At 56.9% G+C, this 21,172-nt stretch overlaps 7 protein-coding genes across 7 annotated transcripts; 4 read left to right on the plus strand and 3 right to left on the minus strand.

Moving 5' to 3' along the window:
• Positions 1–14: 14 nt before the first annotated feature.
• BAUCODRAFT_319786 (uncharacterized protein) lies at positions 15–4,091 on the plus strand. The gene is made up of 2 exons (XM_007683472.1): positions 15–602; positions 658–4,091. Exons 1-2 carry the CDS (start codon positions 110–112, stop codon positions 4,017–4,019), a joined length of 3,855 nt encoding a protein of 1,284 aa, XP_007681662.1. The 5' UTR covers positions 15–109; the 3' UTR covers positions 4,020–4,091.
• BAUCODRAFT_319342 (uncharacterized protein) lies at positions 4,092–6,231 on the minus strand. Its single transcript, XM_007683473.1, has 2 exons — positions 5,977–6,231; positions 4,092–5,012 (listed from the first exon to the last, which is right to left on the minus strand). The coding sequence occupies exons 1-2, from the start codon at positions 6,097–6,099 to the stop codon at positions 4,164–4,166; spliced, it is 972 nt and encodes a 323-aa protein (XP_007681663.1). The 5' UTR covers positions 6,100–6,231; the 3' UTR covers positions 4,092–4,163.
• Positions 6,232–6,364: 133 nt separating this feature from the next.
• Positions 6,365–10,783, plus strand: BAUCODRAFT_152529 (uncharacterized protein; the record flags this gene model as incomplete). The annotated part of the gene is made up of 2 exons (XM_007683474.1): positions 6,365–9,618; positions 9,673–10,783. The coding sequence occupies 2 exons, from the start codon at positions 6,365–6,367 to the stop codon at positions 10,781–10,783; spliced, it is 4,365 nt and encodes a 1,454-aa protein (XP_007681664.1).
• A 199-nt stretch (positions 10,784–10,982) lies between these two features.
• Positions 10,983–11,947, minus strand: BAUCODRAFT_80277 (uncharacterized protein; the record flags this gene model as incomplete). The annotated part of the gene is made up of 2 exons (XM_007683325.1): positions 10,983–11,675; positions 11,873–11,947. The coding sequence occupies 2 exons, from the start codon at positions 11,945–11,947 to the stop codon at positions 10,983–10,985; spliced, it is 768 nt and encodes a 255-aa protein (XP_007681515.1).
• Positions 11,948–12,194: 247 nt separating this feature from the next.
• BAUCODRAFT_117587 (uncharacterized protein) lies at positions 12,195–13,268 on the plus strand (the record flags this gene model as incomplete). Its single annotated transcript, XM_007683475.1, has 3 exons — positions 12,195–12,256; positions 12,318–12,663; positions 12,823–13,268. Exons 1-3 carry the CDS (start codon positions 12,227–12,229, stop codon positions 13,266–13,268), a joined length of 822 nt encoding a protein of 273 aa, XP_007681665.1. The 5' UTR covers positions 12,195–12,226.
• Positions 13,269–13,559: 291 nt separating this feature from the next.
• On the minus strand, positions 13,560–14,852 carry BAUCODRAFT_319336 (uncharacterized protein). The gene has a single exon (XM_007683476.1). It carries the CDS (start codon positions 14,710–14,712, stop codon positions 13,852–13,854), a length of 861 nt encoding a protein of 286 aa, XP_007681666.1. The 5' UTR covers positions 14,713–14,852; the 3' UTR covers positions 13,560–13,851.
• A 239-nt stretch (positions 14,853–15,091) lies between these two features.
• BAUCODRAFT_39406 (uncharacterized protein) lies at positions 15,092–21,111 on the plus strand. Its single transcript, XM_007683198.1, has 7 exons — positions 15,092–15,569; positions 15,624–16,595; positions 16,660–17,907; positions 17,970–18,434; positions 18,509–18,625; positions 18,707–20,521; positions 20,595–21,111. The coding sequence occupies exons 1-7, from the start codon at positions 15,510–15,512 to the stop codon at positions 20,949–20,951; spliced, it is 5,034 nt and encodes a 1,677-aa protein (XP_007681388.1). The 5' UTR covers positions 15,092–15,509; the 3' UTR covers positions 20,952–21,111.
• Positions 21,112–21,172: the final 61 nt, after the last annotated feature.

Here is a 21,172-nt window from a genome sequence, read left to right on the forward strand (position 1 = left end):
TTATCAACGTGCTACTAGCGCGCTTCCAAAGCGAAGCCGACCGCGACGTCACTTCATTTCAACGTCACAAACGACATTGCTACGCTTTGACATACGATGCTAATCCACAATGCGGCAGACGCTGGTGGCTTACACGTCGCAGGCGATGATAGATGTTAGTCAGGATGCCCGTACGGAGATCGCATCTTCACCGGAAGCGCCGGTTATACCACGAACCAGGACAGCGTACGAAGAACGCGTCGAAGAACGCGTCGAAGATTCTCTGGAGGACCATCTGGAAACGAAGATGGGCGCCGTGCAAACGCCACAGCAGGCGGAAGACGAAGTTGACGAAATGTACGACTTGAGTCCGAAGGGCAGGGTCTCATTGGAAGCGGCACGATTTGCTGGTCCGAAGACGAAGGCGACGGAGAGCCGATATCAGTCTGGAGATCCACTGCCGGATCAACCTCAAGCGCCTGAGGATACCGACCGCCGCAGTGCAGAGGGACCGCCACGGATGCCTGCGACTGAAAGTTCGCTGTTCAATGGTGTGAGCAAACGATTTCTGCAAAGGGATGGGCAGCTGTCTAAAGCCACAAAGCCTACAAAAGCAGCTCGGGGTACGTATTACGCGCCTCGGTGATGGAGATAACTGACCATACCTCGCAGCCCCAGTTAGTGAGAAGGGATGCGACGAAAACGGCCAGAATAGCAAGAGCGAGCACGACAAGCAGATGCAACCAGACACAGTCGCTCATCAGCCTCTCGAAAGATCAAGACCTCCCACATCGAACGGCCAAGCAACTGACAAGCGACCACGAGCCTCTGTCGGAACATCCTCGCTTGCCGCACTACGTGCCAAACGCCAAGGGCTGCCGTTCGGTCAGTCGGAACATAAGCCGCCCAGTGTCACCGATGTCGTGTTCAAACACACGAGTACCGCAAGTAGTAGGACTGACCGGCAGAAGACTCCCTTTCAAGAAGGCAGCAAAAACGTTCAGACACCGGCTAGAGGCAAAGCTAAAGCGAGTGCGACTGTTGTAGCTCATACCGGGCACCTGACTGCGACCGGTAAGTTGAAGTCTCGAAGAATGGGCATGTTTGCGGAGACGCCGTTGGCGCCATCCGGCTTATCTGAGCAAGCGAAGTGTGGCCGACCTGAAAGCGAAGCCATGACAGCAGTCGCCACAAAAGCTACATCAACCAAAAACAAGCCAGGACAGCAGCCAGCTGCCGCTTCGGCTACTGCTGCGCCGAGTACTGTTCGCCGCACTAATGGCAAACCTGACATAGCTCGTGACCCTCAGTACGACATACCAGAATCGCCGCCCAAGCCACCTCCTGCAAACCGGTTAGACGCTTTCAGAACGTCGAAATCTCAAAAGAAGGCAGTAGCGCTGGAGCCGGCTGTCAAGATGTCCGCCGCACCCGGGAAGCGGAACAGGGACGGTTCGATGTTATCGCTTGGGCCGGCCGCAACAGAGACTGCTCCATCTAAGAAGCAGAAACGAGCCGACCAGGAGCCATCAGAGTCCGACGCCTCGGAGTGGACTGAGGAGTATCGCAAGCTTGATCCGACTCAGCGCCAGCAAACTCGGCTTGATGAGCATCGCAGACAGCCCGCGAGGCTAGCTAAGCGGCGGCCTGTGGAGGGAAACGCGCAGGCACCCAATGCAGACGTGTCTGCGGATGAGGACGAGCATCAGGGAGGCAGGTCATCGCTGCACAAGCCTGCATCGCCAAAGGAAACGCTTGAGGAGTTTGAGGATGCCGTAGTCTATCTCAGTGGTCCCGGCAAGGATTTCGGGAAGCCGGCTACGGGCGTAGAGTGTCTCACTCAACGTGCTTTCGTGCATGTTGTGAACCAAGCCGACGGCAGCCGCAATGCGCAGGATAAAGAGCACCCTGGTGAGGCCAGACTCAAGACCGGTGCCACTCAGGACAACGCAATTACATTATCAGATCGCATCGAGCCAAGCTCGCCGCTACAACCCGAAGCAGAGACAGCACACGATGTCCCAACTGAACCTGAAAAGTCTCATAGAAGCATAAAGCAGGCAGCAGAGATACCACAAACGCCTGCCGCCATAAAGCCAAGTTTACCTGCCAATCATACCGACATCGACGAAGACCCGAGACTGCTCGTAGATGAGGCGCCTCGCCGATCAGCGATCATTGCCTTCGATCGCACAGGCCCGCGCAACCAGGGTACACGCTCTGCAAAGAAGGGTGTACCAGACTTAGCGTGGACGAAGCATAGCTCGCATTCGGCTGCCAGATCAACAATGGCACCCGAAGCCTTTAGCGTACATGCGGGCTCGCACGCGCATCGGCAGAACGGGCCTTCTTCTGCAGCAATAAGCATGCGCACTACGAAACCTTATTTCACAGCACGACCGAGCAATGTTGCAAACAATGTCAATGACGCGCTTGCCGGTTTCCTCTCAAAAGCGAAGTCGAGCGTGCCGATGCCAGTGAGGGCTCGTTCGCGAAGAACTGCACCCTCTCCCTTGGCACAAGAGCCTCCACAGAACCACGCCAAAGCTGTCCACGGAGACGACGGGTACCTGCACGTTGACAACTTGAACGACACCACAATGGTTGAACAGGAAGCCACGCAAATCACTGAGCCCCTCGAGCCGAGAGAGGGAGTGGACCAGGAGATGGAGGAGGCGCCTCCCCAGGCCTCCAAGGCAGACAACGTGAACTCGTCACACCGTGCTCCTACCGTACCATCTATGCTTGATTCGGTCGATGCGAACAACGCTGTGATTGAGCATGACCAATTACAGTCGCGACGAGCCGGCGCAAAACGTAAGCCTCAGGGGACGGCCGAGGACTTCACCGAAGCAAAGAAGCTCAAGAGGGCTCATGCCAAAGAGTCAAGTCAGAGCAAAGCAGTGACAAGGAACGACAAGCAGCTGAGCTCACTTGAACATCCGATTGCTGTGGAGACCGTACAGAGCGTCGCAACTATGGCAACCCAGAAAGTAGCCCGCAAAGTGAGCCGGTACGCATCGCAAAGCAATGTCGACATCCATGGCAGCCCAATTCCGAAAGATATGGAGGTGCCCGAAAACACGACTGCTCTTGAGTATTACTCTCAGCAAGCAGCCGTCTCATCAGACCTTGCCTTAGCACAAGCCGTGGCACTTCCACGAACTGCAGCGCCAGAGAAGCGTGGATACCCAGATGCAACGACGCTCGACCCGATGAATCTCGACGAGGTTCTCGCAATGCCGCCGAAGCTTCCCGAAGCAATGTCGAGCATTAAGAAGCGCAAGCCTGCATCACCGCAACGCGAGTCTCGACTGGTTACCGCCGTAGCGCTTGGTACGATTGACCCGGAGAATCTCACAATCCCAGACTTAGCTGCACCGCCGTCTACCAATCCTTCCACGACATCTGAAAATGCGACCAAGCAGCCAAGCAAGGGTAGTTCGTCGTCAACACTTAAGCAGCAGCTGCGAGAGGCACAGAGCGAGATTGCTGCACTCAGCGGACAGCGGCATGCAAAGCAGGCATCCGTGCCAGAGGATGACGATCCTGACCGAACACTCGTCGAGCCAGGAGTGGAGCGATCAAGGGCGAAAACATGGAAGAACACACGCACCGACCGTGCTCCTCCGCCACCCAGCTCACGCGGTACCGACTTCCAGACTCTCAACGACTGGTACGATAACCTGCCTGCACACTACATGAACGTCTTCGACGAAGGCGTCAGTGCCTTCCATCGGCTGACACAGACATTGGTCGATGAAGAGACGGCGAGGCGGGAGAAGTTCAGCGACTATCGGCGCAGTTTGCTGAATGCTGTCGAGGCGGCGGAGCAAAAGCGGGCTGAAGACTACCAAATCAGCTTGCAGATGCTTGAGCAGGAAAGGAAGAGGGTGATGAAAGGCTTTGAGGCGCATAGTGAGAGTCTGAAAGCACTTGTCGCTCAGGTGGGCCGCGATCGGGAGTTGAGAAAGCGAAACAAGGGTGTGGATGCGGTTGACGATGCGAAGGTGCAAGCTATGGTTGCTCAGTATGGCTGAGAGCACGACAATAGTGACTGGCTCTACGCTGAAGCTGTCAGGTTCAGCTGTTTTGCATTTTAGCTTAAGTCGGGCGCGTGGATCTTCCGCGATCGTACAGATGACGGTCTAGCAATACGTATATCTAAAGCACGTGCATCCACCTCAGTCCCAGAGCAGCTCGACGGCGTAGTCGCTGCCTGCGTTCGACAGGATGAAGCATAGGCTTGCACCTTCCTTCTTGCTACAGAGCGTCTTAGGACTATGGTTCAGCTCACTGACATCAATCTTGGCGACATAATCAAACGACTGCGCCTGCGGGTGCAGAACAGGCATGACGCGACACAGTGCCGTGCCCAGATTTGCAGTCTGATTGGGGTCACCGCAAGGTGCCTCTCTCTCAACGAAGAGTTCCAGATCACCCAGTCGCACGTAGGCAGGTGGATCGACCGGCATTGCACGTTTGATATCGAGCAGCCTTTCGGTTGCTATCGGTAAGTCTGACGCTCCCGAGGACTCTGGGCGTTCAATGCTATGGTCAATTAAATTTTGCACTTCTGGGAGGGAGCGCTGCGAGTTAACTTTGGATGTGGACGCGCATGAAGGTCCAGGAGCCACTCCAGGCTTGGAGGGGCCGATGTCCGGGCCAGCTACGTCCTCTTGCAGTACTGTTAGTAACGTCGGCGCCACCGTCGATGCGGACAGAGTCGCGAACTGCTCTTCCAACCTTTTGCTGACAGTCTGGAGAGGGTGCATATATAAGCCCGTAGAAGGCTTCTTCTTGGACCGCTTCGCAGCCTGTTCGACGTCATTCGCTGTAGCCCGGAGAGCAGCGTTCAGGCGCTTGCGAGCTTGCGGAGCGAGTGAGCGACCGTTCGGCACCGTCCACTGCAGGTATACTTCACCATGAGATCGACCGATACCGTACGTATTATGGGCACGTATAAAGCAGTAGCAGAGAAAGCAGGGCTTCTTGCTCGCTGCGATGAAGCGCGGCCTGTATTGCGTGTCTGTCTCGAGGTAAGTTAGTATCTGAATCTCGGCATGGACGAAGCGTCTTATGCCATTCCACCGCTCGGGAGCTTCCGGGGCGAGCAACTGGAGATCTATCGATTGGAACAGGTATCTGTGACGACCAGAGATTTTAACGAGGAACCGGAAGATCCGCCAGTAATTGGCAAGTGCGCGCAGTTCCCTAACTTCCCTACGTCGCTCTGGAAATTGCTCCTGGTTCGGCTGACCGAGTAGATTCACAGGAGCGGAGGGTTCTGTGACTGCCTCGTAGGCTAGGCGGAGCACCTGGGTCAGTGCAGCCGTTTCTTCAGCAGTGCTAGTCAGTGCAACCTCAGCCGCTGCGATTGCGTTCTTGAGTGGCTGCAGTTGCAGTGACATTTTGTGTCTGCTGCGATCGTTGCCAAGTTTCTTCGAGCTCGAACGGTGTGTTGCAGAGTTCAGTCTATCGAGCACGGAGACCTGCGAGCGTCCTGCCACTCTCCCTTTGGCAGAGCCGAGTCGTACAAAGATGCGCGTGCGGTGAGTGAGCACGACGGCCGCGGCGCATCTTGTCTGCGCATCCTCCCCCGTGCATTCTGCTGAAGCTCGGTTTCGGAGAGTGTTCACAATGGTGCGGAACATGGCTCCTGTCGGCGCACTTAAGCCTGCATTTGCTGCAATAATCAGACGAAGACGAGGGTCTGCGGGTCTCTGCTGAATCGCAGCAGCTGCCACATCGCCAGGCTGAATGGAGATTGACGCAAGGAAGGCTAAGTCGTCGACTAGTTGTTGTTCGATGGCGGCGTCCAGGGCATTTGTCTCTGGACTGCATTGATCGAGCGCGCGTGGAGCCAATCTCGCCTCCGGAACAATCTGGACTTTGGCATTGCTACAAAGTTTCACTAGATTGAGCTCGAAAGCATCTCTATCGACATTCTGCCACAGAGACATTGCCCTGTAGCGCGCTCCTACATTACCAACTTACATGGCGGCGTATCGCACCAGAGGTGCTATCATGCAGTCGACGTGTGCATGCATATGAGTGCAGCAGCCTACACTCCAATAGATACGCCTTGCAGGGCGGTGGCGTACGTTCGTGGCTGGCCATGCTGACATGAACAACTTCCAAGCAGACGATGTATAGGAGACGCTCTATTGAAGACCCTCTCGGGACGGGTGGTAGGCGGCCTCGAAGTTGTACAAAGTGTAGAAGTACATGTAGAACATGGGCTTGACAAGTGACGCAGACCCTCCCCAAGTCTTGGCACCTCGTGGCTAGAGGTAGTAGCTCCAGGAATAGCTCATTCGAGTCCTACGCCATTCATGCCGGTCGACCTGCTGTTGACATTGTTACCCAGGTCCATCACGATACAATGTTCTCCGGCTCGAACGCGTACCTCGGTGGCGGCAACAGTGCGCGCCAACCGTACGGGCAACAGCAGCAACAGTCCACCTTCACCGGACAGCCATCACCTTTCGGCGCGCAGCAGACCGGCTTCGGTCAAGCACCACCGCTGCAGGCACAGTATACGGGCTACCCGGCCGCCGGTGGACTGCAACCTCAAGCGACAGGTTATGCGCCTCAGCAGCAACCTTCGCAATTCCAACCACAGCAGCCGCAGTTCACAGGCTTCCAACAGCCGCAGGCCACTGGCTTCCAAGCCCAGCAGCCTCCTCAACTGCAACCGCAACAAACCGGCTTTCAGTTGAGCCAGCCGCCGCAACAGCCTCAGCAGAATGGCATTCCAAGCATCCCGCCGCCGCCGCCCGCAGAACCACAACGTCCGCAGCCTACGGGCATGACCAGCAGCGACATCGCCAACTCCTTCCGCGGCACCTCGGGCGCGGCCCAAACCGCTTCACCGGCAAACACCTCTACGCAGGCGCGCAAGATCCCGAACATTCGTCTTTCCTTCATCACCGCGCAGGATCAAGCCAAGTTCGAGCAGCTCTTCAAGAGCGCGACTGGCAGCGAACAGGCGCTTAGCGGCGACAAGGCCAAAGATCTGCTCTTGCGGAGTAAGCTGGACGGCAACAGCTTGGCACAGATATGGACGTTGTCCGACACAACCAAGTCTGGCCAGCTACTGTTTCCGGAGTTCGCGCTGGCTATGTACCTTTGCAACTTGAGCCTGTCGGGGAAGACACTACCAACGAGCTTGCCGGAAAGGGTGAGGAACGAGGTCAGCAGCATGGTGGATATCATCAGCTTCGGTGTCCCAGACGACAGACCAGCTGCGCAACCAACGAGCAATGCACCAAACTTCAGCGAGCCGCCAAAGATACAGCAGCCGCAGGCGCAGAACCCTAACAACCAGCAGCTGTTGAGCGCTTTGACTGCGCAGCCCACCGGTTTTCAGGTTCCGCAGGCTACTGGATATGCGCAGCAGCTGCAGCCGCAACAGACGGGCTTCATGGGCGGCATGCCGCAAGCGACTGGCTATAGCGGACCTCGACCGCCTATGCCACCAATGCCAACGGGATTCAGTCAAACGCAAACGCTGTCTCCACAGCAGACGGGCTTTCAAGGCCAGCTGGCCGCACCTCTCAACGCTCAACCAACCGGGCGGCCAGGCCAATGGGGTCTCGTCAACGCCCCTGCTTCCGGCCTCCCCAATCTTCAAGCACTTCGGTCACAGATGATGCCGCAGCCTGGTCGGGAAGCAGGATACTCCTCCCAAGGACTCCGCGGCAATGCCACGGTCCCTTGGGCTGTAACGAAGGAGGAAAAGCGTATCTACGACGACATATTCAAGGCTTGGGACGGCCTCGGCAAAGGATACATCACCGGTAAGACGGCCATTGAGATCTGGGGCCAGTCCGGCCTCGAGCTTGACACCCCCGACATGGAGCGTATCTGGACCTTGAGTGACCCCAACAACAAGGGCAGTCTGAACTTGGATGAATTCGCGGTTGCAATGCACTTGATCTACCGACGCTTGAACGGCTATCCTGTGCCGAACCAGCTACCGCCTGAGCTTGTGCCTCCGAGCACGAGGAACTTGAATAGCAGTATTGACCGGATGAAAGGCTTGCTGAACGAAGACGCGCAGGAGCGGAAGAGCACGGGGGCGTTCCTGCAGCCGCAGAAGACTGGTGTGTCGTACCTCAAATCCCACTCTTTCCGCGAGGCCAACGGAACGACGAGAAAAGATGCGACCGTGTTCAAGAACAACGACGAAGACGTCGGCTACCGTTCTTCCGCCCGTCGTAGGATCGGCGGTGACGGTGGCCGCTCGCCAAGTCCCGCCAGTAGTACCGGTACTGGCGCAGGTGCGGACGACATGAGCATCGAGCAGCTGAAGAAAACGATCCGAGAGAAGCAGATCTTGCTCGATGCTATGGACTTTGAGGACGAGAATCATGCGGATGAGGAAGATGCGCTGGATCGGAAGGATCGCAAGGAAGCGGAAGAGCTGTTCAGACGGATTAGGAGGCTTCAGGAGGATATCGATGCGCATCCTGCTAGTGTGTACAAGTCTTCCGATTCCGAGGCGGAGAGACGGGCGTTGCAGAGGCAGTTGCGAGGCTTACAGGATCGATTGCCGGAGCTTGCGAGTCATGTGCGGAAGTGCGAGAGAGCGATCGCGGAGGCGCAGATTGAGCGGTTCAGGCTCAAGGATGCGAAGGCGCATCCAGGCGCGGCTGCCCAGGCTATCGTTGGTACAGGGCCGGGTGGACAGGTTACGGAAAGCGATCGGTTGAGAGCGCGAGCAAAGGCGATGATGCAGCAGCGGTCTGCCGCTCTGTCTGGCCGGAAAGTGGAGGTCAGTGATGATGGCAGTGTCGCGGCGAAGAGACTGGAAGACGAGCAGAAACGTGTCGACAGGGAGAAGGAGGATCACGAGAGTATGGTCAGAGATGTGGAGGAGAGTGTAGGGGAGTATTCACGCGGTCTGGAGCAAGGTCTGAAGGAGGGTAGTGAGAGCAAAGGGGACGAGCATGAGCGAAGACGGTGGGAAGATGGGTTGGGCGTGGAGGATGAAGTGAAAGACTTCATCTTTGAGTTGCAGCGGAGCTCAAGAGCGGCGAGAGTAAGGAATGAGGAGAGAGCTAGGCCTGTAACTGCGACGACGACGACAGCAAGGGACGAAGACAGTTCCGGCACCTCTGCTTCTGTGTCCAGGACTGACAGCCCCGCATCCGCGCGCACGACGCCACAGACAACAGGGTCAAGCTCATACTCTTCCTACCGCACGGCTGAAGAGCGAGCAGCTTTCATCAAACAGCAAGCGGAGCAGCGCATGGCCGAGCGGCTCGCTGCATTGGGCCTCAAGACGCCTTCGCGCGCTGGCGCGGAGTCGCCCGCTCAGCGCGCGGAGAGAGAGCGGGCCGAGCGTGAGGCTAAAGTCAAACAGGCGGAGCAGGAGGATGCGCGGAGGGAGCAAGAGCGACAAGCTCGTTTGCAGGGTGAGGGTATCGTGCCGCCGAGTCCGGGTTCGAGTGTGGGCGGGAAGGGTAAACCGCCGCCTCCTGCGCCGAGGAAGGGTAGGAGCGAGAGCGATGGTGGTTTGCAGAATGGTGGCGCGCAAGCGGCGGCGGAGGCGAAAAGGGCGGAGGATGGGGTCAGGGAGCAGGCTTTGAAGGAGCAGCAGAGTGCTTTGCATGAGGAAACTCGGGATATGGAGTAAGTAAAATCACTTTGGTTTTTATATGACATGCATGCTGACAGTCACCAAAGAGACGAGGAAGCACGCCAAGAGCGCGAGCTCCAAAAACAGCGCGAAGAGGCTGAGGCCAATCTCCGGGCACTCGAGGAGCAAGTCAAGGCTGGCAAGCTCAAGAAAGCCGAGGAGAGGAAGCGGAGGGATGCCGTCAAGAAGGAAGCCGACGAGAAAGAGAGGAGACTTGCGGCTCAACGAGCCGAGATCGAGGCGGCGAAGGAGCGAGAACGGCAGCTCCGGGCGCAACTGGAGGGTCTGGATGATGAGGATGAGGAGGAAGACGAATGGGAGAAACAGCACACGCCGGCGGAAGAAGCTGACAACACGCCGACGCAGAGTACGGAGCTACCTGCTCCTGCTCCTTCTGCTGCTCCACCTGCGCCTCCACCCATGCCACCAACAACGGATATGCGTAGTCCGCCCGCGGACGCCGCCACGAGCCCGCCCAACGAAAGCAAGAACCCTTTTTTCCGCTCCATGAACCACCAACAACAACAGCAGCCATCTCCATCAAGCGCGACGACGTCTCCCGAGGCGACAGAGAAGAAAGACACGAATCCTTTCCACCGCCTCACGAACTCGGACGTCAGTAAAGCGCAGCAAAGCCTTCCCGATCCCGCCCCGGCGCCTGCTCGCACGCGGAAGACGGCGGCGGCGGATGAGGATGATTGGAGTGTTGTGGAAAGTACAGATGATGACGAGGAAGACGAGGAAGATGGACCCACGGGTGGGTCTGCGAAGCAACTCGCCTCGATTTTGTTCGGGACTATGGCGCCGCCGCGGCCGCTTAGTGCGGCTGGCACCACAAGGTCGGCTGGTCCTACCTCGCCGACGCATGCTTCTTCGACTTTCTCGCCTCCTCCGGCTGCTCCGCCTATGCCCCCGGTAGGCGCACCCGCCGCTCCGCCCCCGCCTCCCCCGCCTATGCCTGGTACAGTTGCGCCTCCGCCACCTCCTGGTCCACCTCCGCCGCCTGGTATGCCTGGAGCAGGGGAGATCCCTGCGCCGCCTGCAGGTGGTATGGCGGATCGGAGTGGATTGCTACAGCAGATTCAGTTGGGCAAGGGGTTGAGGAAGGTGGAGACGAAGGATCGGAGTACGGCTAGTACGGCTGGACGGGTGCTGTGAATGCGGAGGAGGGTGTGAGGTTGTGGGTGGTGGAGGTGGAGGTGGTGGTGGAGGTGGGGGTGGGTAGAGGCCTCTGAGCTGACATACAGGCTTGTATGGGCTTCTGTACATTTTCAGTTCTATCAAATGTACAGATTGAAGATTGTACGACACGAGCTCCTGTGACATACACGAAACGATACACGCCTGAAGAGCTTGATCAACGCCTATCAAACCGGCTTTTCCGACCGCCGCCACCACTGCCACTACTACCTGGTGTGCTCACAGCACTTCCATTACTGGCTTTAGCATTCGCAGCAGGTACAAACTCCAATTTCCCTCCCCTCTCCCTCTCGTTCTTCAACTTCCTTTCATTCTCCTTGATTAAATTCTCAACATACCACTCCTCCGGCCACCTTACCCCCGCCACCGCACCCTCACCTCCCTCCGTCGAGAGCGTAGTAGCATAACTCTCCTCCACCCCAATCCCCGCAAACTCCATCAACTTAGGCAACAAACCCGGATTCCGCAGGGACGAAGTATGTAACAGCCGTTCGTTGAAGTGGATGCCTTGTTTCTTCAGCTCGAGGAAGCGCGAGAACTTTTTGGTGGCGGCGGATAGGGCTGCTGCTTCTTCGCTGCCGTCCAGTGGCGGAAGGGGTGCTTCTGGGATGGAGAAGTTGGGTATGGGCGGCATGGTTAGCTCACGGACACGTTGGCGTTCGAAGGTATAGGGAGAGCTGGGTGGCGAGAAGGAGGATGGGATCAGATTGGCTCCTTCTTCCACCACGTCCGGGTGTGGTTGGTGAGGGCGGAGTGAAGGGCCGATCGGGACGGAGGGTAGTTCCTGTGCTGACTGCGCCCGTGCGTCAGATGGCTCGGTTGGGTCCTGGCTTTCATGTTTGGTGGCAATCTGTGTCGTCGCTGCACAGTTCGTTAGCCATTGGGTAGTGGTCCGTATAATATTGATAAGACCCACCACCTATCACCTCATTGGCCTGCTGTAAATCGGCGTCTCTGTCCAACTTGGCTATCTGGCATGCTCATCGCTGTTAGTAGGTATGCGTGCCTTCTCAATCCGGTCAAGTCGTAGTAGTCTTGGAAGCCTACCTTTGCTGGCCGTGAAGATCCTTCGTATTCGTCCTCGTCCTCATCGCTGCTTGCGTATCCCACCAACGCGCTCATTTTGTCAATTGTATCAATGGGATTGATATGCTCGCCGATGAGTATTGTTTGATATTGATTGAAATCGTGGTCTCGTGAGCTCATTGGCCCGTGCGCTTGAAGCTTCGCGCGTCTACTCGTCGCCTGGAGCTTCTGCTGCATCTCTCCCACGACCAACACAATATCGACTTCACCATACACCAATCACATCCTCGACAAGACGACTACGAACATACGTCTGCTACGAGTAGATAAGTTACGACACATCCCCAACAAGACGCCGCCGCACCACCAGCAACCATGAATCACGACCCAGTCGCCTGGGGCCGGGTATGCACCATCCCAATTATGAATCGAAACACCGCCGTACTGATACAGATACCATCTCCAGCCCCGCGACGACATCTACGGCTCTTACAACCCCTCCTACCTCCCCCCCACCCGCCAACCCTACTCCTCCCACCCACCATCCCACCCAACCACGCACACCCAATCCCCCGTCGTGACCGGCACCTCCGTCCTCGCCCTCAAATTCAGCACGGGCGTCGTCATCGCCGCCGACAACCTCGCCTCCTACGGCTCCCTCGCCCGCTTCACCGACGTCAAGCGCCTGCGCCCGTTCAACCGCAACGCCATTGTCGGATTCGGGGGGGATGTGAGTGACATGCAGTATATCGACCGTCTCTTACTCAGTCTGGTTGTGCAGGAGAATTATGCGGGTGGGGGGGAGAGTGTGAGTAGTAGTGGTGGTCAGAATACTGCTACTGGTTCTACTGCTCCGACTTCTACCACTACTACCACTACCACTACAGCTGCTACTGCTGCTACTGCTGCTACTACTGGCGCGGAAAGCGGGGAACAGCACGAACAGAGCGAGGGAGACGCGAACGCCAAAGCCCTGATGAACGCGCGAAACCTCCACACCTACCTAAGCAAAGTCCTCTACAAACGCCGCACGGACTTCAACCCGCTCTGGAACGCCCTCCTCGTCGGCGGCCTGGACGAACATCAAAAACCCTTCCTCGCCTACGCCGACCTCCTCGGCACGACTTACTCCGCCCCCTCCCTCGCGACAGGCTTCGGCGCGCATCTCGCCCAACCGATCATGCGGAAAGTCGTCCCCGATGAAGCTGCGGCGGCGAAGTTGAGCAAAGAGGAGGCGGTCAAGACGATCAGGGAGTGCATGAAGGTGTTGTTCTACCGCGATGCGAGGAGTATGAATGAGTATAGTTTGGCGGTGGTGGATGTGAGGGGGGTGGAGTTGAAGGAGGATAATAAGCTCGAGGCGGAGAGTTGGGCGTTTGCGGATCAGATCAAGGGGTATGGGACGCAGACTGTATAGTGAGAGGAGAGAGGGTGCCGTAGGATGGTGGATGTGGGTGCGGGATAGCATGGCATGGCATGGCACGGCACGGCGCGCAAGAGGCTCGTGTGAGCGGGTGGGTTGTTTGTACGATACATCTGTCTCGCAGACCACGCCTGCTACAGGAGGCTAAAATTGCCTTGTAGTGGAGAATAGGGCTGAGTGTCGCGTGAGCGTGCTTGAACGGAAAGCAGAAACGACCTACTTCTGCGCTCTATGGAATGCCGAAATTCGCAAAGTGAAGCTGCTGTGTCTGACTACTGTCCGCGGATCAGCATGCTGTTCAGAGTTGTTCCCGCCAGGCCTTCCCTAGGAACCCTCTCGCCTCTCTACAAAATGCTGGAAATGTCGCTACTCGTGCGCCGCTGACGATCGCTCCGCGCTTTCAACCATGGCAATCCTCACTCTCCCTCTGTGCGGTGCGACTTGTCTCCCAGCTTTCTTGCGATTCGCTTCGGAAACCCCAGATCCCCAGCTCGAACGCAGCGGATCACAACCCTCTCACAAACCCCCGTCCTCTCTCTCTCTCTCCCTCTCTCCCTCCCAGGAAAGTTTTGCATCCTCACATGAAATCCCCATCATCCAGCCCCCCATCATCATAAGCATTCACATCCACCCCACCCGCCCCACCGGCCGTACTCCTCCCCACATCGCGACTCGCATTCAGCGTCGTCTTCGTCTTGGCAGCCTTACTCTTCTTGCCCCCCTTCTCCGCCGCCTTCTCATCCCGCATCTTCTCATTCGCCATCGTGTTCAACCCGGCGGCGACTTTCTTCACTTGCTCGGAGTTGAGCTCTTTGCAGAGCTGCTTCGCGAACTCGACCATGAACAAGGCGTAGGCGGGTTTCTTCGCTTGGGAGGAGAGGAGGGGCACCAGTGTCTCGCGGAGTTGTTGCCATTGCGCCGGCGTGCTGGGTTGGAAGAGGGAGAGGGACGATAGATCGATGGCGTCGCCGGGGATATCTGTTTTGGGTACCGTGACGGCTTTGGGCGCGGCGGGGCGGTCGGGCCGCATGCCTGCTCCCCCGAACAAGTCCTCCGCATGTCGCAAGTCACTCTCCTTCTCGCTCGCCGCCGCTCGCGCTCTCCGCTCCGCCTCCGTCAATTCCTCCTCGCTATCATCCTCGTCGAACAAATCCTCCTTCTCCTTCAAATGCTGCAATCGCCGCTCCTCGATCCGCTGCGTCTTCGATTTATGCGCCGCTTTCGCTTCCGCCTCGGCTTTCGCCTTGGCTTCGGCGGCTTTTTTGGCCTTCTCGCGTTCTTCTTCCGAATCTTCGCCCTCTTCCCAGTCGTCGAGCACGTCCTCGTCCTCCTCATCCTCGAACTTGCCGCCGCGGCGCGCTATGACGGGCGGGGAGGAGGGAGGGGTGGAGTCGGAGTCTTCGTCGTCCCAGCTTGAGGGGGCTTTGGAGGGGCCCATGTTGGGTGGGCGGAGAGGTGCAGGTGCAGGGGTGGAGGGAGGGGTGTGGGATGTGGTGCGGCTAGGCTTGCGATGGCTTGTGCGATACTGTGATGCGGGTGTGTTGCTTCGTCGCTTGGCAGGAGTGGTGGCTGGCGAGTCGGGCGGCGCGTAGTAGTGTTGAGTGTGGATGTTGTTGTTGTTGGGGAGGACGAGGCTTTTCGGTAGGGGAAATCAGGAGGATATGACTGATTGAGCGTTGGTGGGGCTGCAGGTGCGCCACGCCACGCTTTTCGGGGGAATGCACGTAATTTATCGCGCACGGACGGGCAAAATATCACGTGTCAATGGCCAACATACATTCACCTGCGCAGGCTTCCCATCAAGCGATGTCTGTGGACTTCTCTGTGTGTTCGCTAATTAATCAATCAATGAGTTGATGAATATATGCTCCCAAGGCACGTGACGGTATATATCCATGCCTGAATGTGTGCCTGACTCGAGCTGCGGGATGGCGTTCGGCAGCGGGAATGGCCGTTGGGTCGGTGGTGAAGCTGTTGCGACGGACAGCTTTGGCCGATGTTGTCTCGTTATTAAAGCCACTCGAATATACGACACAATCATCTCCACTCACGACCGACTCACGACGTGACGACCTTCACACACGCTCCTTTGACTGCCCCCACTATTCACGTGATAGTAAGCAGTCCTTCTTTAGGGTGGAAGGGGCGTCGGCGACCCCCATCAAACATCAGGAGGGAGGTATTGCGCCTACAAACAACGCCGGATGAGATAAATCCTACACACACTCCCTCACCATGGCGCCGCTACCCATCAAATTCACCGAGCAGGCACAACTCCTCTCCCTGGGTGTGCAGGTCAGTCATGACAACCTTCAATACAAACGGCGTGATACTGATATATCTTCGCAGCAACAATCCATAGGCTTCAACTCCTGCACCCTCGAGTCCTCCCACTACGTCTGCGTGCGCCAGACCACCGAAGCCGGCGCCGCCGAAGTCCTCATCATCAACCTCACCAATGGCAACACCGTCATGCGCCGGCCCATCAAGGCCGACAGCGCCATCATGCACTGGAGCAAAGAAATCATCGCCCTCAAAGCCCAAGGCAAGACACTGCAAATCTTCGATCTCGCGCAGAAGGCCAAGCTCAAAAGCACGAATATGGCCGAGGATGTCATGTACTGGAAGTGGTTCAGTGAGACCAGTCTGGGGCTGGTGACGGATACGGCTGTCTACCATTGGAACATTTTTGATCCTGCTCAAGCGATGCCGCAGAAGGTGTTTGAGCGGAATGCCAATCTGCAAGGGTGTCAAATCATTAATTACCGCGTGAGTGATGACGAGAAGTGGATGGTTGTGGTCGGCATCCGGCAGGATCAGGGTCGTGTGGTGGGGAATATGCAGCTCTACTCCAAGGACCGTGGGATCAGTCAGGCGATCGAGGGTCATGCGGCTGCGTTCGGCACCATACGCCTCGAGGACGCATCCTCAGACACGAAGCTCTTCACCTTCGCCAACCGGGGCGCGAACGGCGCGAAGCTGCATATCGTGGAAGTCGACCATCAACAACCCAACCCGGTCTTCACCAAGCGAGCGGTGGACATCTACTTCCCCGCGGAAGCGACGAATGACTTCCCCGTCGCCATGCAGGTCTCGCGGAAGTACAAGGTCATCTATATGGTGACCAAGTACGGCTTCATCCATTTGTACGATCTCGAGACGGGCACGACTATCTTCATGAACCGTATTTCCAGCGATACCATCTTCACTATTGCCGGTGATGAGGACGGGAGTGGTATTGTGGGCGTGAATCGGAAGGGGCAGGTGCTGTCTGTTAGTGTGGATGAGAGCACCGTCATCCCTTACCTCCTCCAGAATCCGGTACGTATCCATCCTTCAACTGTCGTCGACGACATGGCTAACAGTCACACCTCGCACTTTCCAGGAAAACGCGGAATTAGCATACAAACTTGCCTCCCGCGCCGGCCTCCCAGGAGCAGACCAACTCTACCAACAACGCTTCGACCAACTCATCGCCCAAGGCGACTACCAGAATGCGGCGAAAACCGCCGCCAATTCGCCCCAAGGCTTCCTCCGCACCCCGCAAACAATCGAGCGCTTCAAGTCACTGCCTCAACAACAAGGCCAGCTTTCCGTCATCCTCCAATACTTTGGCATGCTCCTCGACAAAGGCAAATTGAACCCGCACGAAACTCTCGAGCTGGCCCGTCCGGTACTTCAGCAGAACCGCAAGCACCTCCTCGAGAAGTGGATGAAGGAAGGCAAACTCGGCTGCTCCGAGCAGCTGGGTGATCTAGTCAGAGTGCATGATGCGAGCCTGGCTCAGCAAATCTACCAAGAAGCCGGCGCCAGCCAGAAAGTCATCGCCGCCATGGCCGAATCGGGCAACTTCGACCAGATCCTGCCGTACTCGAGAAGTGTGGGCTACACGCCGGACTTCAACGCCATCATCCAACACGTCGTCCGGCTAAATCCAGACAAGGGCGCCGAATTCGCCACCTCCATCGCCCGCGAGGACCCCTCCCTCATCGACGTGGAGCGCACGCTGGATATCTTCCAAAGCCAGGGAATGGTACAACAAGCGACCGCCTTCCTCCTCGACGTCTTGCAAGCCAACAAACCGGACCAAGGACACCTCCAAACCCGACTGCTGGAAATGAACCTCATGAACGCGCCCCAAGTCGCCGACGCCATTCTAGGCAATGAAATGTTCTCCCACTATGACCGGCACCGCATCGCTCAACTCTGCGAGCAAGCCGGCCTCATCGCCCGCGCGTTGGAACACTACGACGCCCCGGCCGATATCAAACGCTGCATCGTGCAAACGGACAAACTGGACGAAACCTTCCTGATCACCTATTTCGGCCGGCTGACCGTGGACCTGGCGATGGAATGTCTCGACGAGATGTTGAAGGTCAATATTCGACAGAACTTGCAGGCGGTAATTAATATTGCGAAGAAATACTCGGATCTGTTTGGGCCGACGCGGATCATCGAGCTTCTGGAGAAATACAGGACTGCGGAGGGATTGTATTTCTATCTGGGGGGGATTGTGAATTTGAGTGAGGATAAGGATGTCACGTTCAAGTATCTTGAGGCGGCGGTTCGCATGGGGCAGTTGGGGGAGGTGGAGAGGGTTTGCCGAGAAAGCAATGCCTATGACCCTGAAAAAGCGAGTATTCAGAAGAACTTTACAGCTCTCATTGGCTATGCTAATTCCTTTCTGGTGTACAGGTCAAGAACTTCCTCAAAGAGCAACGCCTGACCGAACAACTCCCCCTCATCATCGTCTGCGACCGCTTCAACTTCATCCACGACCTCGTCCTCTACCTCTACAAAAACCAGCAGTTCAAATCCATCGAGGTCTACGTCCAGCGCGTCAACCCCGCACGCACTCCGGCGGTCATCGGCGGCCTTCTCGACGTCGATTGCGATGAGAATATCATCAAGGGACTTTTGTCCAGCGTCTCGCCGGCGAGTGTCCCGATCGAAGAATTGGTGCAAGAGGTCGAGAGTCGGAATCGCTTGAAGTTGTTGTTGCCTTTCCTCGAGGCCACGTTGGCGGCGGGGAATCAGCAGCAGGCGGTTTACAACGCGTTGGCGAAGATTTACATTGATTCGAATAATGACCCGGAGACTTTCCTCAAGAACAACGATTTGTATGATACGCTGACCGTCGGCAAGTACTGTGAGAAGCGGGTAAGTTGTATATTCGATCTTGACCGTTATGTGGGAGGTGTTTGCTGACGGTTGGACGCTTTTTGCGTTATTAGGATCCGAATTTGGCGTATATTGCCTACCGCAAGGGCCAGAATGATCTGGAGCTCATTAGCATCACGAATGAGAATGCGATGTTCCGGGCGCAGGCGCGGTATTTGCTGGAGCGAGCGGTGAGTTCTCTATATACCAATGGCTCTTGCTCGCCGCCCCAATGGCATTGCTAGTGATTATGCTAATTGTATATCCTAAAGGACCCCGAGATCTGGTCGTACGTTCTCAGCGACAACAATGTCCACCGGCGCAGCTTGGTGGATCAGGTCATCAGCACCGCTGTCCCCGAGTCGAATGATCCGGAACAAGTCTCCATTGCTGTCAAGGCGTTCATTGACGCCGATATGCCGGTAGAGTTGATTGAGTTACTCGAGAAGATCATCCTCGAGCCTTCGACTTTCAGTGACAACGCGAATCTGCAGAACCTGCTCATGCTCACGGCGGCAAAGTCGGATCGCGGGAGGGTGGCGGGCTATATCCAGAGCCTGGACAATTACTCTCCCGAAGACGTCGCGGAGCAATGTTTGGGTGTCGGCTTGTACGAGGAGGCGTTTCTCATCTATAAGAAGGCGAACCAGCATTCGAATGCGGCGAACGTGCTCGTGGATCATGTCGTCAGCATTGACCGGGCGCAAGAGTACGCTGAGCAAGTCGATCTGCCGGAAGTGTGGAGTAAGGTCGGCAAAGCGCAGCTGGATGGCTTGAGGATTACGGATTCGGTGGAGAGCTACATCCGCGCGCAGGATCCGAGTAACTTCCACGAAGTCATCGAGACGGCGACGCATGCGGGCAAGGATGAGGATCTCATCAAGTACCTGCGCATGGCGAGGAAGACTTTGCGGGAGCCGGCCGTGGACACTGCGCTTGCATTCTGCTATGCACGGACGAACCAACTGCCCGAGCTTGAAGAGTTCTTGCGCGGGACGAACGTGGCGAATGTGGAAGAGAGCGGTGATAAGGCGTACGAAGAGGGCTACCACGAGGCGGCCAAGATCTTCTTCACGTCCATCTCGAATTGGGCCAAGCTGGCCACCACGCTCGTGCACTTGGGCGACTACCAGGGAGCCGTCGAGTGCGCGCGCAAAGCCAACAGCGTCAAAGTCTGGAAGCAGGTAAACGAGGCTTGCGTGGCGAAGAAGGAATTCCGCCTCGCGCAGATCTGCGGATTGAACCTCATCGTCCACGCCGATGAGCTGGCCGACCTGGTACGACAGTACGAGCGCAACGGCTACTTTGACGAACTCATCTCGCTCCTCGAAGCCGGACTGGGCCTCGAGCGCGCACACATGGGCATGTTCACCGAACTGGGCATCGCACTGAGCAAGTACCACCCCGACCGCGTGATGGAGCACCTGCGCATCTTCTGGGGCCGCATCAACATCCCTAAAATGATCCGGGCGTGCGAGGAAGCGCATCTCTGGCCCGAACTCGTCTTCCTGTACGCGCACTACGATGAATTCGACAATGCCGCGTTGGCGATGATGGAGCGCGCCGCGGATGCGTGGGAGCACCATACGTTCAAGGAGACGGTTGTCAAGGTCGCCAACTTGGAGATCTACTACCGCGCGCTGAACTTCTACCTGGATCAACAGCCGAGTCTGCTCACGGATCTGCTGCAAGCGCTCACCCCACGCATCGACGTGAACAGGGTGGTAAGGATGTTCGAGAAGAGCGACAACATCCCCCTCATCAAGCCCTTCCTGCTCAACGTGCAGAGCCAGAATAAACGCGCCGTCAACGACGCGATCAACGATTTGTTGATTGAGGAGGAGGACTACAAGACGTTGCGGGATAGCGTGGAGAATTACGATAATTATGAGGCGGTGGCCCTTGCGCAGAGGCTGGAGAAGCATGAGTTGGTGTTTTTCCGCCAGATTGCCGCGCAGATCTACCGCAAGAATAAGAGGTGGGATCGCAGTATCCAGCTGAGTAAGCAGGATAAGTTGTACCGGGATGCGATTGAGACGGCGGCGATGAGTGGGCGGCAGGAGGTGGTGGAGGAGTTGTTGAGATATGTGAGTTTCATTCCTAACAACTCTACCCGGCTCGTGTTTGGAACAGTTACTGACCGTGATTTCTTTTGTCTAGTTCGTCGACATCGGCAGCAAAGAATGCTACGTCGGCATGCTCTACTCCTGCTACGACCTCCTCCCCCTCCATCTCATCATGGAGATCAGCTGGCGACACGGCCTCACGGATTTCACCATGCCGTTCATGATCAACTTCATGGCGCAGCAGGCGGCGACGATCGAGCAGTTGCGGGTGGATAATGAGGAGCGCAAGGCGAGGGAGAAGGAGGAGCGGAAGAAGGAGGAGGATACGGGGCCGATTTTGGGGCAGTCGAGGTTGATGCTTACGCAGGGACCCATGGCCACGGGTGCCGGTGGGTATGGGCAGGCTAATGGGGTGATGCCGCAACCGATGGGGTATGGGGGGTTTAGGTGAGGTGGTACCGGTGTGTGCTGATAGTAGTAGTGGTAGGAGGTCTTCCGGATGGCATGGGTGTGTAGCAGGCGTGTAAGGCGTTGGAGGGCAATTGAGCAGTGAGTGCTGCTTGAGGGTTCTCTGTACATCTAGTAGAAAGTGGAGATCGGAGCTAGACGGAGCCATTTCTCTCACTCAATCTTTTCATCTGCGCATGAAGACCACTTCAAGACGTAGAGCTG

This window comes from Baudoinia panamericana (genome assembly GCF_000338955.1).
Source record: "Baudoinia panamericana UAMH 10762 unplaced genomic scaffold BAUCOscaffold_15, whole genome shotgun sequence".
NCBI classification, from domain to species: Eukaryota; Fungi; Ascomycota; class Dothideomycetes; order Mycosphaerellales; family Teratosphaeriaceae; genus Baudoinia; species Baudoinia panamericana.

Bases quoted from the DNA above. Each gene is read 5' to 3' on its own strand.
- BAUCODRAFT_319342 (XM_007683473.1), bottom strand. From the start codon at position 6,099: ATGGCCAGCCACGAACGTACGCCACCGCCCTGCAAGGCGTATCTATTG. The intron at 5,013-5,976 runs GTAAGTTGGTAA...ACTTACCTCGAG, and splicing joins CTGGTGCGATACGCCGCCAT to ACAGACACGCAATACAGGCC.
- BAUCODRAFT_319336 (XM_007683476.1), bottom strand. From the start codon at position 14,712: ATGGGCCCCTCCAAAGCCCCCTCAAGCTGGGACGACGAAGACTCCGAC.
- BAUCODRAFT_39406 (XM_007683198.1), top strand. From the start codon at position 15,510: ATGGCGCCGCTACCCATCAAATTCACCGAGCAGGCACAACTCCTCTCC. The intron at 17,908-17,969 runs GCGAGTATTCAG...TCTGGTGTACAG, and splicing joins ATGCCTATGACCCTGAAAAA to GTCAAGAACTTCCTCAAAGA. The intron at 18,626-18,706 runs GTGAGTTCTCTA...TATATCCTAAAG, and splicing joins GGTATTTGCTGGAGCGAGCG to GACCCCGAGATCTGGTCGTA.
- BAUCODRAFT_319786 (XM_007683472.1), top strand. From the start codon at position 110: ATGCGGCAGACGCTGGTGGCTTACACGTCGCAGGCGATGATAGATGTT. The intron at 603-657 runs GTACGTATTACG...TCGCAGCCCCAG, and splicing joins GCCTACAAAAGCAGCTCGGG to TTAGTGAGAAGGGATGCGAC.